The 17,744-nt window shown below is 38.3% G+C and overlaps 1 protein-coding gene across 4 annotated transcripts in view; it reads right to left on the bottom strand.

The window, feature by feature from the left end:
* Positions 1–17,744, bottom strand: part of dachc (dachshund c) — a 107,815-nt gene that overhangs the window by 64,361 nt on the left and 25,710 nt on the right. For all 4 annotated transcript variants that reach the window (XM_036564875.1, XM_036564876.1, XM_036564878.1 and 1 more), the window contains exon 2: positions 443–558. In XM_036564875.1, the coding sequence (XP_036420768.1) occupies positions 443–558 (116 nt within the window). The remainder of the gene's footprint in view (positions 1–442; positions 559–17,744) is intronic.

Raw genomic sequence — 17,744 nt, 5'->3', positions numbered from 1 at the left:
AAATACTTTTTAGATTGTGTAGATTATTAAACATTCTGGAAGTCTTGAAGGGCTATACACTTCTTAAAAATGATTTTTCCAGTAAACAAAACATGATCAATCAATTAACTGTAATGGAATGAGTACACAATTACTACTACTACTACTACTACTACTAATACTAATAATAATAATAATAATAATAATAATAAATCTGTTTTGAAGATTTCCTAGATTGTGTTTTCCCAGTACATTTCTTGGATTTTTCCAATGTGGATTTGCTACACATTGTTTGTTTTTAATGTTTGGCCATTAAAAAAAGATTATTGGATTAATCAACAAGAATAATGAGACTAAAAGAGATTACTCCATTACTAATATAACCAACAGTGACAGCCCTGGAGTACACTGAGCTGAACTGTGTATTTCTTGACTGGTAAGGAAGGTTCTGCACTAGTCTTACCTGTGTGAGACATCATGCCTGAAGTCATGAGTCCAGTGACAGAATGGGGAAGGATGTGTGGACTCTCGGGTGATGTCACACTTTGGGTCCTTTTGGGGGGCCGTCCAGGTCTGGAGCTAGAAAGAAATAGAGCACAATGCAGGCTGAATAGTGTGTGTTGAATATGAGTGTGATTTGAGACTATTGTGTTGCAGGAACAAAAGGTATCGGGTATATCAAAGGCCAGAACACCTCAGTGCACTAAAAGGAGAAGTTGCACTGGACTTACAGTCTATATATATTCATTTACCACATACGCAGAGTCTGTAGAGAGGCTTTGACATATTCACTGTACACAATAAGAGTGAATAAATGATCTCAAGGACATTCACTACTCTCTCTCTCTCTCTCTCTCTCTCCTTGCAGTAATTAGATCACACAGTAGTCTCATCTCCCTTTTCCACAATCAGCCATTTTTTCCTCATGAATAATTCACAGCGTGCGCCTCGTTACCTGCTCCTCCGCATTCGTGCGCTGACTTCATCTCAGTTCAGGTTTACACATGCTTAAAATCAACACAGCTCTTCACCTAATATACATAACATCCTCACTAACCAGGACTTCTCCTCACGATACTCACGTTCACATCATTTATTACACGCAGACACAACAATGACAAATATCACACGGGACGACACTCACTTCAGTGTGAGGGAACTCTGCTACTGTAACTTCTAGGTTATAGATAAAACAAACATAATATAACATTAGGAACCTGTAGTTCAACTGTAACCTCTAAATGAACACTTACACCTAGTGGTTTTCAGAAACAGACAATATTATTCTATTTTGTGGACCTCTACCTCAAATTTAACCTCTAGTATATATATATATATATATATATATATATATATATATATATATACATTATTTTTGCATTTTTGTTACCTTTATTAGCCTCAAAATGTAGATACATGTCTAACTTAGCTAAAATTTATCTTCTACATTCAAGATATTAACATTTACATGCAGTAGTTTATAGAAATAACTAATGCCTATTTGCAGAACTGCAAACATAACAAACGCTATATACACATATACAGTCGTATGCAAAAGTTTGTGCACCCCTGTTCAAATGAAAGGTTTTGTTGATTTTCTAAGTGACCCATTCTCTACAGAGAACACACATTATAATGCACAGTTACTGTTTATTTACGGATTTTAACACACTGCACAAAAATAATGTGGCCTGTACAAAAGTTAGGCACATTTTATATTTTATGTTTTATTTTTGTCCAACATCTTAAAGCCATTGCGCTAAAATTTGCAGTAAAATGTCATATTTACGTGTTTTTTATTAGCCTATTTTTTTCACTTAGAAAATCAACAAAATATCACCAGAAGTGTTCACACTTTTGCTTACCACTGTAAATAAATAAATAAATAAATAAATAAATAAATGTATGTATATTTATATATATATCTGTTGGAACAAAACCTTGTATCTTCAAAATGGTAACTTTACAGGAGAAGGAAACAACACTCTTAAGTTTGAATGGAAAACAATGGAACTATTTTTTATTTGAAGTAATTTTGGAGCTTCTCTATTGCTCCATTCATTATGAATCTTCAGTATGTTGGAAAGGTCAGCTGGCTTTTTCAAATTCTGAGTGGGGAAAAAAATGGACAAATGAAGTTTTGTTCAAACAGCAGCAATATATATATATATTAATATATATAATCAACACTTTTACTTTCCTTCCTTTTTGCTGTGGACCTCTTGCTCTAATGTCATATCCTTGTGGCTCTATAGCCTTCAGCCTGTTCATTTATAGATACAACTACAAGACTTAACACTTATCACTTAGATACACCTAACACTAAACACTCATCTGTGCCTAGAATTTTACAGATGCATTTTAGGATTTTTCCTGTTTGTTGTAACTTAGCCTGTGGCCTGTAATTCAGCTCAAACTTATCCACTAGATCACAGATATAACTGACACTACTAATATAGTACTTTATAGATACAACCAGAACTTTTTTTACTGCTTTTGTTTTGGTTGCAGACCACAGTCATGTACCTCTCTAGTTTATAGCTGTAACACATAAGCTTTCGGTTAAGATCTTTGTTTATTTACGTCGTTTGTGTTGTGGACCTCAGATTCAGCCTCAGTCATGGCTGGTGTTTGAACGCCTCAGTGCAGCTTGCTCTTCCTCCGCTTGCCCCTCCCCCCCGTGTGCGAGCACCAATCAGCCCTCATAAAATATTAAACTCACCGTTTGCCCTTTGAAAATCTCCCTCTCTCCATTCCCTAATTGTTCCGTTTCTTTATCTGTCTGCTGCAGAGAGTAAATAAATGAACAAAATGGCGATTTTTTTATTATCACCGCGAGTGACCTTTTTAAACTAAGCGGGATTATGACAGCTTTAGCTCTCACCTCTTCCCGCCTCACGCTACAGCAGGGAATGAGTCCGCGTGTGATGGTTTGCAGAGTGCAGTCGAGGTAGAGCAGGACAGTACAATGAAAATAAAGATGCGCTGAATTTACTTTCAAATGTGAACATCATTTCCCCATGAATAAAATATCTTTCATCAACACAGTTATTGTCTTTCATTGCGTACTTACTTTTGGCAATAACAGTGCTGAGGAAATATTGTTTGTTTATGCGGAAATTTTGTACACATTCAAATGAAACACGTTTAATTTGGACAACGTAGGACAGCAATCATAAGATTGGCTTTAAATGCTGGTAATAATGGGGTTTTAGGTTGTCTAAAAAGAGACCTTACAGTGACATACATAATGCTGCTGTTGGAACAAAACCTACTACAAAAGGTATGAAGCTGTCTCTGGGGCAGTACCCCTCTTGTCACTGGGGTGGGACCCTCAAGGATTCATCTCAGTACCTTTAGTCAGGGAACATAACTGTATCATAATCCACTGTAATGATATTTTCTCCACACACCCCGTCTCGTCTCCAGGCTTTTATTTTATTGTTCTGTTTTTAAACATTAAGTTATGAAAAGGTACAAATATGTACTTTTCCACTGAGAGAAACTAATTTAAGGTATACAATCAGACCTTAAACCACTGTTGTACCTTTGAGGGAACATTTACATTGTTTGTAACTTGATGATTGAAAAATGTACCTGCACTGAACCTTTATTTCTAACAGCATATCTCCAAAAAGGTAACTTTACATCAACATTATATAACATCACACTAAAGTCACTCTAGAGATGGCACAACACCACTTTTCTTTCCTGGCAACGATAATGAAACCTTCCGGAACGGCAGACACTGAATATTTTTACTTTAAAACTACTCAACTTTAAAATGAGCCATTTTTAATTGAAGCACTACTAAAAAAAGGCTATGATGATGGAACTGATAGAGGAACTACACAGCTAACATCACAACACACAGTGCGAGAGCATGCTTTATCAATTACTTTGTTACTGTACTTGAGTATCTGTACTTTACTAGTAGTTCTGTCACTTAATACTTTTTACTTTTACTCACTACATTTCAAAAAAACAAGCTGTACTTTCTACTGACTACATTTTCAAACCGAGCTTCTTTCTTTGACATTTTTATTTGTCTATTTTATTGACCTATTTTTTCTGCCGCAGATCACAGATTCTTCCGCTGTGGATGCTCAAGGATTAAGCTGAAAAAACGTTTAACTTCAGTGGTGGTAACTAATCAATAAGGAGGGCGGGTCGAACTGAACCGGAGAGTGAACCCGGGGCTGAGCAGTGGGACAGTTTTACTTGTGTTTTACAGCTTTACAGTTTTACAGCTGTGATTTAAAATACTCAGCTAGCAGATGAATATTCATTTACATATATGTACATAAAAATACAATACAATCAACAGAAATTATAACAACAGGACCTAAATCATTAAAACAATTAGAACAAACAAAGTAATTAAAACAAGCCAAATGTTACACAGAATTACATCTGCAACTCTCATAAATCAAATTATTTAAAGGTTTTGAGTTTTATTAATATTTTAGCACTCATTTGAAAGTTATTCCACACTGATGGGGCATTACATGGAAATGCTTTCTTTCCAAATTCTGTAGAACCAGCCTGTCATTATTTCTAATACATATTTCACTCATTCTAACAGTAAAGCGAGATGAAATATACATGAAATTTCACACCTACATCTAAGAGCATGTACTCTTATACTTTTACTTGAGTAAAAAATGAAAACTACACATCAATTTTACAGCAGCATTTATTTTCCTTTTTACCAGAGTACTTTTACTTAAGTAAAGGACTTGTGTACTTCTTCACCTCTGCTGATTTCCCATCCAGCATATTCCGCTGATATCGGCCCAATACAGATTGTTAGTATGGAGCCGGTGCCATCTCTACTACACATGACACAACCCTATGCTCATTACGCGCTTATATTGTTGGGCCATCTTTTGTAGATAGTTTAGTGTAGAACACTTTAAGCTTGTACACACACACACATACTTGTATTACTTGTATTAGCGCAGTTGTGGGCTGGAGGTTAGGGAACCAGCCCTGTGACCGGAAGGTCACTGGTTCAATCCCCTGAGCCTACAGTATGTGACTGAAGGGGCCTAGAGCAAGACACCTAACCCCCAGCTGCTCCCCGGGCGCTGCGGATAGGGCTGCCCACCGCTCTAGGCAATGTGCTCACTGCCCCCTAGTGTGTATGTGGTGTTTCTCTGCACGGATGGGTTAAATGCAGAGGTGAAATTTCCCTGTTGTGGGACTAATAAGGGTCCCTTAATCTGTCTTTGTGAGGTATGTGCATTGCTTTCTGTCAGACTGTATTTAATTGCTGCTGTGCTTCACTTTAACCTCAGTAACCAAAAGCTTTTAGACATTACACTTTTTCAAACAAAGCCTGCACATTTGAATGATAAAAACTAACAAACAAAAGGCATTTCCAGCCAAATGTCCCCCCCACAAAAAAAAATCATGTTTTCATCCTTGTGATATCAGGAGCTAAAGGGCTAAATTAGGGGTGGACATTGCAGCAGAAATGTATCACGATACTTGAAGAAGTCTGAGTGATCCAGGATATGCATCATGATATTTAGCTTTTATGAGATTTCACAAATTGGAACAGACAAGAAAAACAGTAGTATTACTTTTATAAACACTGCGAATATAATGATTGTTATTCACCAATTCATATACTGCACTGCACTCCAATTAAACCTCCAATTAAACAGGCCTAACTAGTAAAGATGCTCTGATATTTTTTTTTCATGCACATATCTGCCAATGCCGATACACAAACATCTACTAAATGTAAAAACTGGGACTAGATCCACCTGGATTAGCACTACTGGGAAATCTATTCATTTATGTATATATTCATATACATTTATTTCTTAAGGGTCTCAAATGCAGCAAATTGAATGGAATGCTGATACTTTAGCACAGTAACACAGTGTCACCTAAACACTGTGCTCTTCCAAGGTACAATGAATACATCATTGCATATGTATTTGAAATATCAGCCAAATCCTAACGTTTGTAGAACGTGGATATTTTTTTAAGCAAATATTTGACGACACTGATGTGATCCTGAGATCGTTATAATCTACTAATTCTGTTCTCGTTTTAATGAAGCGTGCAGTTGATGAGAGTTCCTTACTCAGAAAAGGGATGTTTTACGTTCAAACACATCCACCTACCTGTAAAAACTTTCACTCACTCACACAGCAGCTCAAACCTCAGAACATGATGCGAACAGACTGTGTGTTAATGCTGTAATCATGAGGAGTTATTACTGTATCAGTGCTAATAAAAGCACAGGGCTCTCCAGAGCACGCACTGTCCTCTCTCCTCCACAGTCCTGCCCAAACGCCTAATGGCATTTTTAATCATTCCTAATGGGCAGCTCTTTAATTAAACTCATACTGACGGCACCAGATTAAATGCGGGTTTAATCCGAGCCATGCAAATGACTGGCTCCGGGAAACGCAAAGACAGATCGGAGCGCGCGATAGAATTTTTTTCACTCCCTACCCCCCCATCCCACCCCCCCCCCAAAAAAAACAATTAATGAATAACTAAATTAATAACAAATAAAATAAAACCTTAATTAAAATCTTAAATTAAAGAAATATTAATAATAATTTAATGTAGATATATTTTTATCTATTTATCTCTGGAACTGCTGTGGAAAGATTATCAGAACCGACGGAAAACAGGTCTTTCAATAAACAGGGTAGTTCACAAAAGAGAGAGAGAGAGAGAGATAAAGCGAGGGAGAGAGAGACAGAGAGAGCGAGAACAAAAATGTAACTTACCACTCAGGGTGCCTTTGAGGACATTTAATTAAAATCTAATCCCACATTCATTAAGGCTCACATAAATTAAGCTGTCATTCATAAGATTTATGGATTCTCATTTGCATACCCCATACAATTCATCAATTACTGGGGTATGAAAGGGCCACAACACCCTCTGGGCTGCCCACTGACCGGCAAACAACAGAGAGAGAGAGAGAGAGAAAAAGAGAGAGAGAGAGAGAGAGAGAGAGAGAGAGAGAGAGAGAGAGAGAGTGAGCGAGCAGAAGGGTTGTCAGGACTCTTGCTTAATCTAATTGTGCTGATCCACTGACAAATATTGTCGGCCTCCATCCTTATGCGCTTTTCAAGAGCTCAACCAAACATGCTAATATGGCTAACAAAGAATGGAAGATAGTAGCTACCAAATAGCATAACCTCACATTCATTTACATTACTCTAATATGTGGCTATTGACTTTCATTCACTGTTAGCAACATTTGTGTCTTTTTTTCTCCTTTTAAAACAGTTCTCAAACTTTTTAGGTCTGAGTTACCCTTTGTGGGTAGTAAATATTCCTTTGTCTGACTCCTTTTTGTTACTGAATTTACTGTACAGCCCTGCTGCATAGATGACAAAGTAATCTTACAGCAATTCTCAGACTAAAATAATTCTTAACAGTTGCCATTCATACTGTAAATATTACTTAAAAAAGGTAATAGAGTGTTTTTTGTTCCGTGTTAGATAGCTGTATTCTTTACATAGGATAACGTTTTCCTCTATAGCCTAATCACAAATGGTATTTCTAAACGTAATAACCATCAACATAAAAAACTTCACTCATGGAGCTGTAAAAACGGTTGGGCAAAGCTGAACTTAGCTTCTTGTTTGGCAGCTTCTTTTTGAATTTTCTGTTCCACCTTAAATGGTGCAGCAGTTACACTCTGGAGCCTGAGGAAAATTTGAGTAAGAAGCTGGCGATTGAGAAACTAACTTCAGCTTTGTCGGCCTCGGACTGTTGATTGGCCGAGCTGTTTGAACTAGTGAGCAGAAAGAGCAAGTTTTAGCTGGAATAAGCAGCATTATCCTTGCATTCATCTCCTGTTTGGGAACACTTCAGTTTCTCACAAGCACAATAATGATGGACAAGGAGTGGTAGGCCGAAAGGTGACAGTGCGGACATTGCACAAGTATCAAATTCACATGCTAATACCTCAAATATGCTAACTCATCTGTGAAGACATCACCCAAATGTGTCAGTTACCCAGGCAAAGAGCAAAACACCAGTCTCAGCAGCTACTTCCCCAAACAGGAATCAGAAGTAGCCAATTCTGAAGGCGTGAAACAGAAACTCCAGAGGGATGTTTATAGCTTCTGATTTGCACCTCTGTTCGGTTGTAGAGTGCACCTCTATTCGGTGGTACACTCCACCACTACTCGTTTGTAGAGTCCACCTGTATTCAATTGTAGAATCCACCTCTATTTAATTAGGAGTCCACCTCTATTCAGTTGTGGAATCCACCTCTATTTGATCATACAATCCACCTCTATTCGGTTGTAACACGCACCACTATTCATTTGTAGAGTTCACCACTATTCGGCTGTAGAGTCCATCTCTATTCGGTGGTAGAGTCCACCACTATTTAGTCGTAGAGTCTATCTCTATTCAGCGGTAAAGTCCACCACTATTCAGTTGCACAGTTCACCTCTATTCGGTCACTATTCAGTTGTAGAGCCTATCTCTATTTAGTGGTAGAGTCCACCACTATTCGGTGGTAGAGTCCACCTCTATTCAATTGTAGAGTCTGCCTCTATTTGGTTGTGCACTCCACCTCTAATCGGTTGTAGAATCTACTTCTATCTAGCTGTGGATTTGCTGGGAGTGACTGAACCATGTTAGAATATCTCACTCAATTCAGCCAAAAAGCAGGAACCACTCTTTATCTACAAATATGAGATAAGACTGTAAATGGGCTTGTAAAGCCCAGAGACTTAACAACATATGTATTTGTCAAAAACACACAACAACATGTAATATACATCTTTCCCTTTTGTCTATACTATTTTTATTTATTGCATGTATCCCAAGGAATGACTTATGGCCAGTTACCCTTTCAACAAGCACTCTTTTTGGAAAAACACAAACAATGAATAAGCAAATAAATAACTGTGTTACGTTATGTTAGCATTTCTTTTCTGATTCTGTACCCTGTTGTGATGCAAACACACATCGTTCCACCCCTATTATTTTCAGACATGAGGATTTGTTCCTGACCATGGCGTCTCTGTGTGACATACTGTCACTAAAAAATGAACAAAAGTAAAGGCAACATTCAAGCTTCAAGACACTGTTTTTAAAAAACTCTGAATGGACCATGGGCAGTGACACTCAGAGAGAGAGAGAAAGCTAGGGAGAGGTAAAGAAAGAGAGGACAAACTGAGGTAAACAAACAAGAAGAGAGAGTGCACAGAAAAACCTTATTAATATGCAGAGCTAATGAAGCAGAGAATAGGAGACAGGTGTGCGTGTGCGTGCACACCAGCAGCATGCACTCCAGCAGGACACGTCTGTTCCAACCACAAACAACGTCAACAACAACACGCTAACAAACATTATGGAATCAGGTTCACTGCTGTTAACAGTAACTGTGTGTATATGATCAATCCCGCCTGTATACTGATCAATGCTATGCTACTTAGGACCAGTTGTAATTCATTTTTAATGACCATTTTCAAATCTCCCTTTATCCCTTAGGATAACAGGCTGCTTTTTTCATTATACACGTAAAAGGCTCATATCATTTAAGACCGGTCACTCTCCAGTCAATACAGCAGATATATGGGAACTAAGCTGCCCAAAAACAGCCCATGTTGAATTTACTGTTTCTTTGATGTCACAAAAACCAAGTCTGTCAACATCTATCCACCTATTCAGCCTAAAGCACTTCAGCATGAATCGGTGGGGCTAAACTACTGCAGGCTGAACAGGCATGTACATGGAAATAAGTTGGATTCTGTGACATCACAAAAACAATCAATTCAAAACAACCTGTTTTTGCAGCTTAGCTTCCATATATGGACTGTATGGAGTGGGGAGGTAATGGTATGTTTTGAAATTTTAATAAACTTTACATACAACATTGAATTGTTAAGTCAATAAAGAGAGGAAGATTCATTTTTTCATTACACAGGCCCTTTAACACCTTAATTCCAAGATTATTACATACTAAGACTTATTATTCAGTAACTACATGGACTTCAGTGCAAACTGGCTGAGCTATTCTTAGGTTATAGAAGTGTGTAATAAAACTTTGGGCCTGCCGGTGGGCCCTGGCAATTTAAGGGGTTAAATAATCTCAAATCAACTTACTTATGTAGTTTCTAACACTGCTTGACACAGAGTTATCTATAAAATTAGAAAAACCACCTTGGCTTAATGCAAGCGACAGCAACAAAACCAAAACTCTCCCATTATAATCAATAAAGCAGTCTAGCCCAGCTGTGAACGGCACGGTCCGGTCCGGTGTGATGTGACATTTTTGAGAGACGTTTCATTTCTCAAATCACTCTGCCATTTCTCCTCAAAATTGACACCTATTTTTTTAATTATACTGTCTATATACAGGGAGATTCGCTCGAAAGAGGCCCTGAATATTCTGTAATAACTCTTGCTAAGACAAAGCAATCTGAATGAAACAACGTGCAATGAGCTCCTCAGTATATGGAGCTTCGAACAAGCTGGGATGCCCCTGTGTTGGAGCGACGAGGTAGGCGCAGGACAGCCGTTGCGACGTTTAACCTCCGTTTGCAACTTTCAGCTGCATACCCCTGTATCCCTTCACAGTCACTCGACTTCTCATCAGGGTATGTAGCATCAAAGTATGTAGCATATTTTTTTTGGTTCAGATTGCTTCATCCTAACGGGAGTTACAACAGAATATTCGGGGCCTCTTTCAAGTGAATCTCCCTGTATAATATTATATGTAGTAATATTGTTTTAACCCATCAGGAATTCCTGTATTATCTAGATCGATATCGAGCTCTCTGGTTGGTTAGGACTTCAGGAACTGAACTGAAGGCCTTACGTGTTAGATTAACATAATTAGGAAGTGACAGAGGTTTCTTACAGTCACAGTTTAACTCTAACTTTCATAGCCAACAGCTTCTATCACTCGTTAGTTACATTAGCCTCATAGCTCAAAACTAAAGAAACAAACTTGTCTTTGCTGATCTTTGGTCCATGTGACGTTTATCTAAACACTGCCAATAGAATGTTTTCGTCCCTTAAAGGAGACGTCCACTCAAACCTATTTTTTGTCTTCTGTTTGACTGACTGCCTTTGGATAGTTTGGAAGCTGTTATTTCATGCCGGTTTCCTAGTTAGTGTTTTGTTTGAACGTCTATATTACTAATAATAACAGACAGTCGTTAAAAACAATAAACGTATTTTTGGGTGGAATGGCCCTTTGAGGAAACAACAGAGGGTTGAGGCTGGGGGCAGAGGGGGAAGGAGAGAAGCAAACATCCTTTATTCAGGCCTCAAACAGGAAGTCCCTTTAACATGGGCCGTAATTGGAGCCCTTATCGGGACCCTGTGTGAAAGCCGCTGCCCAAATAAGCCACTATTTACACTGCAATCTGCAACCAGCCGTAATGAAAGAACTGCAAATAGAGCTGTGAACATCAGAGAGAGAGAGAGACTAAACAAGAGAGAGAGAGAGAGAGAGAGAGAGAGAGAGAGAGAGAGACAGTAAACGAGAGAAAGAGAAAGAGAGAGAGGAGAGAGAGAATGTAAAAGAGATAAAGACAGAGTAAGAGAGCAGAGAGAGACTAAACAAGAGAGGGAGAGACTAAAAGAGAGAGAGAGGAGAGAGAACCTGAACAAGAGAGATAGAAGATGGAAAAGGGAATAAGAGAGTGGGGGGGATAAAAAGAGAGCAGGAAAAAGGAAAGAGAGAGGAAAGGGAGAGACAAAGAGACAGAGAAGAAGGGGGAAATAAAGAGAGAGTGGGGAAAAGAGAAGAGAGAGAGAGGTAAGATAGAGAGACAAAGAGGAAAGAGAGAGCAAGAGAGGTAGTGAGAGACCAATCGAGAGAGAGAGAGAGAAAATTAGAGTGAGGAGGAAATAACAGAAAAAGAGATAAAGACAGAGTAAGAGAGCAGAAAGTGAGAGTGAGAGAAAAGAGAGAAATATCTATCTATCTATCTATCTATCTATATATATATTTATATATAGAGAGGGAGAGAGAAAGAGAGAGAGAGGCTAAAAATCTGTGCCCTACACATAAACATAACTTGTGTATTCTTGTTCTCATATCAGGAAATATCAGCCGTGGAAATAATAGCACAGCAAACATCTTCCAGACAGACCCTTTTTCCAAAACACACACACACACACCCTGTTTGTAGCTGAATGTAAAGTATCTGAGTGTCTCTCGGGAGCTGAGCTGTGAGTCTATAGAGACTTTAGTTATTCCCACAATCCCCTCTCTGATCTCTGACCTTATCTAAAATAACACTGCCAGCTGCTCCTTTAAAATGCACTTTACTGCTTCAACAGCTGAACACCAACAATCCACTATTACAGCACTCACTCACATATTATAACACTTCTTATAATCAGGTATTTCGGTACTAGAATCTGACTGGCTGAGTCGTCTTAGAAACATTAAATTCTCAACATATATGCACACCTATAGATCTCTGAAGTTGTGCCATCGTGCCTGTATTAGGATCTCCAGGTCTGAGCTGAATTTTCTATGGAGAAAATGAATCATATTTTTCGAAAAACTGCTGCCTTAAACTAAAATGTTCCAAATCTCATACATTTTTCCTCCGGATGTTGCTGGATCCTCCGAGTTAAACCTGTCAGTACAGAATGTAATACTTAATGCATGCAAATCATAAGGCGAATGTAAATCAACAGCTATGTATGCACCTGTGAGACTTACATATAAATTACATATAAAGGGGAATTCCATCAACTGTGTAACACTTCCTGCATAATTCAATTGTTGAGATGTGAACAAAGTCATCCAGAGAGGTTTGATGTGAAGAGGTTCATTGTAGAGAAACTTACTGACTCAGATTTCTTTACAATGGTGCTGGTAGGAACCAGGAGTCATGACCTCTACAACACATATATAGCCATTTTATTTACTATCCAAAACCATTAGTGAGCGTGCACGTGTCTTCTGAGTTTTTGTGTGTAATGTTGATGATGGTATATCCGAAATAGTTTTTTTTGGGGGGTGGTATTTTGCTTCACAATGAGTTGCATGTACCTCTCCACCATGAATAAACTTTAAATATTACGTTTTAGGCCACAGCTTATCTCAAAACTGAGATGAAACAATGAGTGCGTTTACATGCACTCAATAATCTTCTAACTGCAGAAAATCAGATTTTGTGAGTAATCAACATGTTTACATGCACTTGAGTAATCAGATAATGGGAAACTCCAGGTCTACATGAGTCAGGCAGTCATGAGTCAGATTTCAGCTTTGCAACCAGCCAATAAACTCACAGAAGAAGACATAGTAAACATAACGTAAAGCTTGAACTTCACGCCACGGCTGTTTTTTAAACACTGCCCCACTTTACCTGACAATATGAACATACATCATCTAGAAGATGAAGAATATTTAAATCCTTTATTTTGTGTTTGGGTTCAGTGTCGCTCCAAAACTGTTTTGCTGCCATCTTGCGGCAACGCTGCTGGCACCGCTGTCTGTTCTCACGCATGGACAGACTGAGAAATCCGAAAGAAATCAGAGTAAGAGTTTACCTGCACTGAGAAATCTGATTATTGAGCTAAAATCCAGCTCTCTTTATCGGATTTCCTAATCAGAATTCTAGAATGGAGTATGGTGTTCACATGAACATTTGAATTATTGGATAACTGCAGAAATCCGATTATGATCGGATTATTTAGTGCATGTAAACACACCCAACGTCTAAGGCATTGAACAGCATATTCACAGCCATTGCATGTAACAGTTCCTGTGCGGAAGCTTATTGAGGCATCAAACGGACTCTCTGGTTCCTATCACCACCACTGTGAACAGTTCTGACTTGGAGTGTTTCACATCAAACCACTTTACATCTTAATGAAAAATCAGCAGAATTCTCCTCTATATAATACAGCTAAACAAAAGTAATCATTTAACTTGTATAAGCTAACGCATTAACTGGAACATAACAATGCTTAGTTTACAGTAAAAAGAAGGCAAACACTATATAAAATGCAGTTTAAAAATGTTGTACTAATGTGTAACAGTGTGACCAGTTAAACAGAGTGCTCTGACAGAATGTGTGGTTAGGTCAGTTATAATGGGCAGCTGACTCTAAAGGAAGTCCTTGTAACTTCCACATGATAAGTACAGAAAGTAAATGTTTAAAAGAATTTACAAGAGACACACAAAAAAACACTGAGCATGACGTACTGCGCCAGAGCTTTGTAGCAGCGCACCTGGACTGGTGAATCGCTTCAGCGCTGTTTTGGAATGAGATTCTGAGTAAATGGATACCATTCATGGTGAATCATTCCAGCACTGAGCCTTGTTTTTGCGTAAATTGTATTTATTTAACTTTGGAACGCAGCAAAGTAGAGCTGGTTTTGACTAACTGGACCATAGAGAGGGAGAGAGAGGGAGAGAGAGTGTGAGAGAGAGAGGAAGAGAGTGATTTTTTTTTATGTAATTACATAAATGCTTATGTTTAAGTAAACATATTTATTTGGCTTATTATTCTGGAATGTCCTTTAACTTTTTAATCAGAGCCACTCGTAAATCCTAACCAATGTAAATCTGAAATATTTTTACTGTTCAAAAGAGTAAAAAGCAAAACTGAACAATGTGTAGATAAACAATTGTCAGTATTGCTTTTTAACACTGGCTCAACCATGCTTGGCTTCTTATTTGGCAGCTTTTATTCACATTTTCTGTTCCACCTTAAATGGAGCAGCAGTTACATTGTGGCACCTGTACAGGCGCTTGAATGTAACTGCTGCACCATTTAAGGTGGAGCAGGAAGTGCTAATAAGAAGCCAACTTTGGCATAATCGTATTTCTCAAGTCATTTCTCTCATACATGCATCCTGGAATTTGGAAAATATTACAGTCAATCACACTTCAGCTTCATGATATGGCTTGTTGCACTGGGAGACCAAGATGGCAGCTCCTCTACTAGGCCTTGCTGCCCTGGTGTCCAAGTTAGGCTAATGCTAAACCCAAAAATCGGCCATTCCTTATGTCCGCTGCTTCAAAACCAAAGAGGATTACTTAAGATGCGATGGAAACTGAAACATCCCTGATGAAACGGGATAATGTTAGCAAAACAAAACTACTGTACTGTCAATAATAAAGTTTTATCAAATACAAATCATAAGTATTGGTCACACTTTATTTTGAGAGTCTCAAATTTAAATTATGTACAGATGCCTTAACTGTTAACAGATCTGGTGAAACCCAGCTGAGTATCATGTGTTAAGGGCATTACACACCAAATGAAAAACAACACGGAAATGTGAAATAATCAGACACAGAATATCTATGAGAAGGTCCTTTGCTTCTCACGAAACAGGTAAACTGTGACACAGTGCAGGATTTGTTCCACTTTGGAAAAGCAAAAGGAGAACAGAGAGGTTCTCCACCTCATTTGGGAGTTAAAACTTTATGAACTCACAGCTCGGATCTCTGTAACTCAGTCTGAGCTGATTCTGGAGATGCAGTAAGGCCAAAAGGCAGGATAGAGTCTTCAAGTGCGAACAAGATTTCCTTTGCTCAGACGGCAACACTGAGCCACTGTCCTTTTTGTAAAAGAAGCAAAAAGAGCTTCATTGCTTCATTCAGAAGCTGGAATGTTGAGCTCTTCCTGATATTACTCAGATGTCTGTAGCTCAGTTTGAGCTGCTTTAAGAGAGTCTGATCCTTTTAGCATTTGTGTAAAAGCTCTTTTTGCTGGAACACAGCTGCTTCGTCAAATTGACTGTTGTCATGCCAACACCAGAGATGATCGTGAATGGTCAGAAAGTTCATGTCACCAGTGACTGAACATTTTCAGCGTCTGAAAAATCAGAGTCTGCAAGATGCGGTCAGTTATACACATTTACTGTCGCCTGAATAAATGACACTTATAAATTGTGTTCAGTATGCAAAGGCCTCCCAGTTAGGTTTGGGTTTAGGTATAGTGTGTCAGGCTCCAGTCCTTGCAGGCCAAAAACACTGCAGACTTCAGCACACTGTCTCACTAAACACACCTGATTCAGCTCATCAGCTAATTAGCAAGACCTTCATGAACTCAGAGCGTTAAATTAGGGAAAGCGTTAATCTCTGCAGTACTTTGGCCCGGAAGGTCCCCAGTTTGACATGCCTGGTTTAGGTTTTGGTTTGAAGTTAATATTAGCGTTAGGTTTAGGGTTAGCATTAAAAGAATCCAGTACGTTCGACTTAATGATCAGTTGCATTTATCACTGTCAGAACAAAATCGCCAAAATGGTAACTTTACAGTAGAAGCAAAAATCATTCTTAACTTATAATGGAAGTCAATGTAACGAGATTTTTTCCATTTTCATTTGTCCATTCATCATTTACTTAACGTGAAGGTGAGCATCTACAAATCATCTTCAGTGGCCTCTAAAAATTCACCGTGACACCAAAATGATCTCTATTTAGATTATCTAATTATCTACTTAGAGACACAAATGTGAAAGTTTAAAATCTTAGGAAAAATTAAACAGAAAAAAGTTTAGTAAAATAGAACAAACATAGTAAAAACTGCTGCCTTGCACTGAATTGATAAATATCAATATACTATATACTACAATGTAGGGGTGCAATGATTATTCAACTTAGTCGACTAAAATAGTCGATTAGTTGGTGATGTCATCATGTGTGTTTCCCGCACTAGGACTGTTTTGACATTACTGCTCACTGGAGAGTTAATAAAAGCATGATGGCAGAACAAAATCCTCAAAAACGTGGGAGCATTTCAAGCTAAACTCAGAAAAAAAGGTTGTCAGTTGTGCTACTTGTAAAATCGACCTTAGCTGGCACAGGAGCACATCCTCCACGTTGGAGCCTCTGAAGAAGAAACACGTCGGCTCACTGGATGAAGAAGATTCCTCTCAGTAAGTTGGCTGTGCTAGCTAACTTTTTAAAAGCTGATGGCAACATTAGAGTAATTTGGTAATTTAGTGATTCATAATCTGAATGATCGATTATTCGTTTTAATAATCGGTAGATTATTCAACTATAAAATTAGTCATTTATTGCAGCCCTACTACATCAACACACCTCTGTCTTTCAGTTTACTCACTCTTCCCAGTAATTGGCTTGAAGCAATTGTTGAAGTAAATTCAACAGCAGATGTTTTGAAGCTTATCTCTCTGAAAAAATCCTTAATGGAAAACAGACAGGAACAGGATGGGGTCCGGGTGGTCCTTCTTAACTCCTCAGTTCTTTCAGTTATTACCTCCATTTAATTATCACTCCATAATTAGATTCCAATCATATGAAGCAGCCGGTCACTTCCTGGGTCACACTGATCAGTTTTACAGCTATAAATACACAGCTCAGTCTGCTATTGGGCCGGGGTCAAAAGGTTAATTTGAAAAGCCTATTTCTCCTTTTCAAGTTCACGCTCTCCTTTAATAGGCTGTTATTATTGTCTCTCATTACTGCTGTAACCAATGGGGATCTGACGGGTCTCGTCTTGTCATCAGGAGGAGGGTCAGAGTACAAACATGTGACCTTTTATTATAAAACTGCTTTGTGATAGATTTTCAGGTCACAGCTGTGTTATTGTATTATTTGTAACATCTAATATGACACATGGGACTGTATTCTGGGTCATATAGCTACTGCTGTTTCAACAGCGTTTCGTAAAAGAGACTCTCTTAGGAGATCAGCAATATCAGCACAATCACACAGCACAGAGAGAGAGAGAGAGAGAGAGAGAGAGAGAGAGCGAGAGAGAGCAAAAGCGAGAGTTAAAGAGACAGTTTGGTAAAAGTTTATTCAGTTTTGT

The sequence above is a fragment of the Colossoma macropomum genome, unplaced genomic scaffold (assembly GCF_904425465.1).
Source record: "Colossoma macropomum unplaced genomic scaffold, Colossoma_macropomum, whole genome shotgun sequence".
Taxonomy (NCBI): domain Eukaryota; kingdom Metazoa; phylum Chordata; class Actinopteri; order Characiformes; family Serrasalmidae; genus Colossoma; species Colossoma macropomum.
This window is presented reverse-complemented; position numbering and strand designations above follow the sequence as displayed.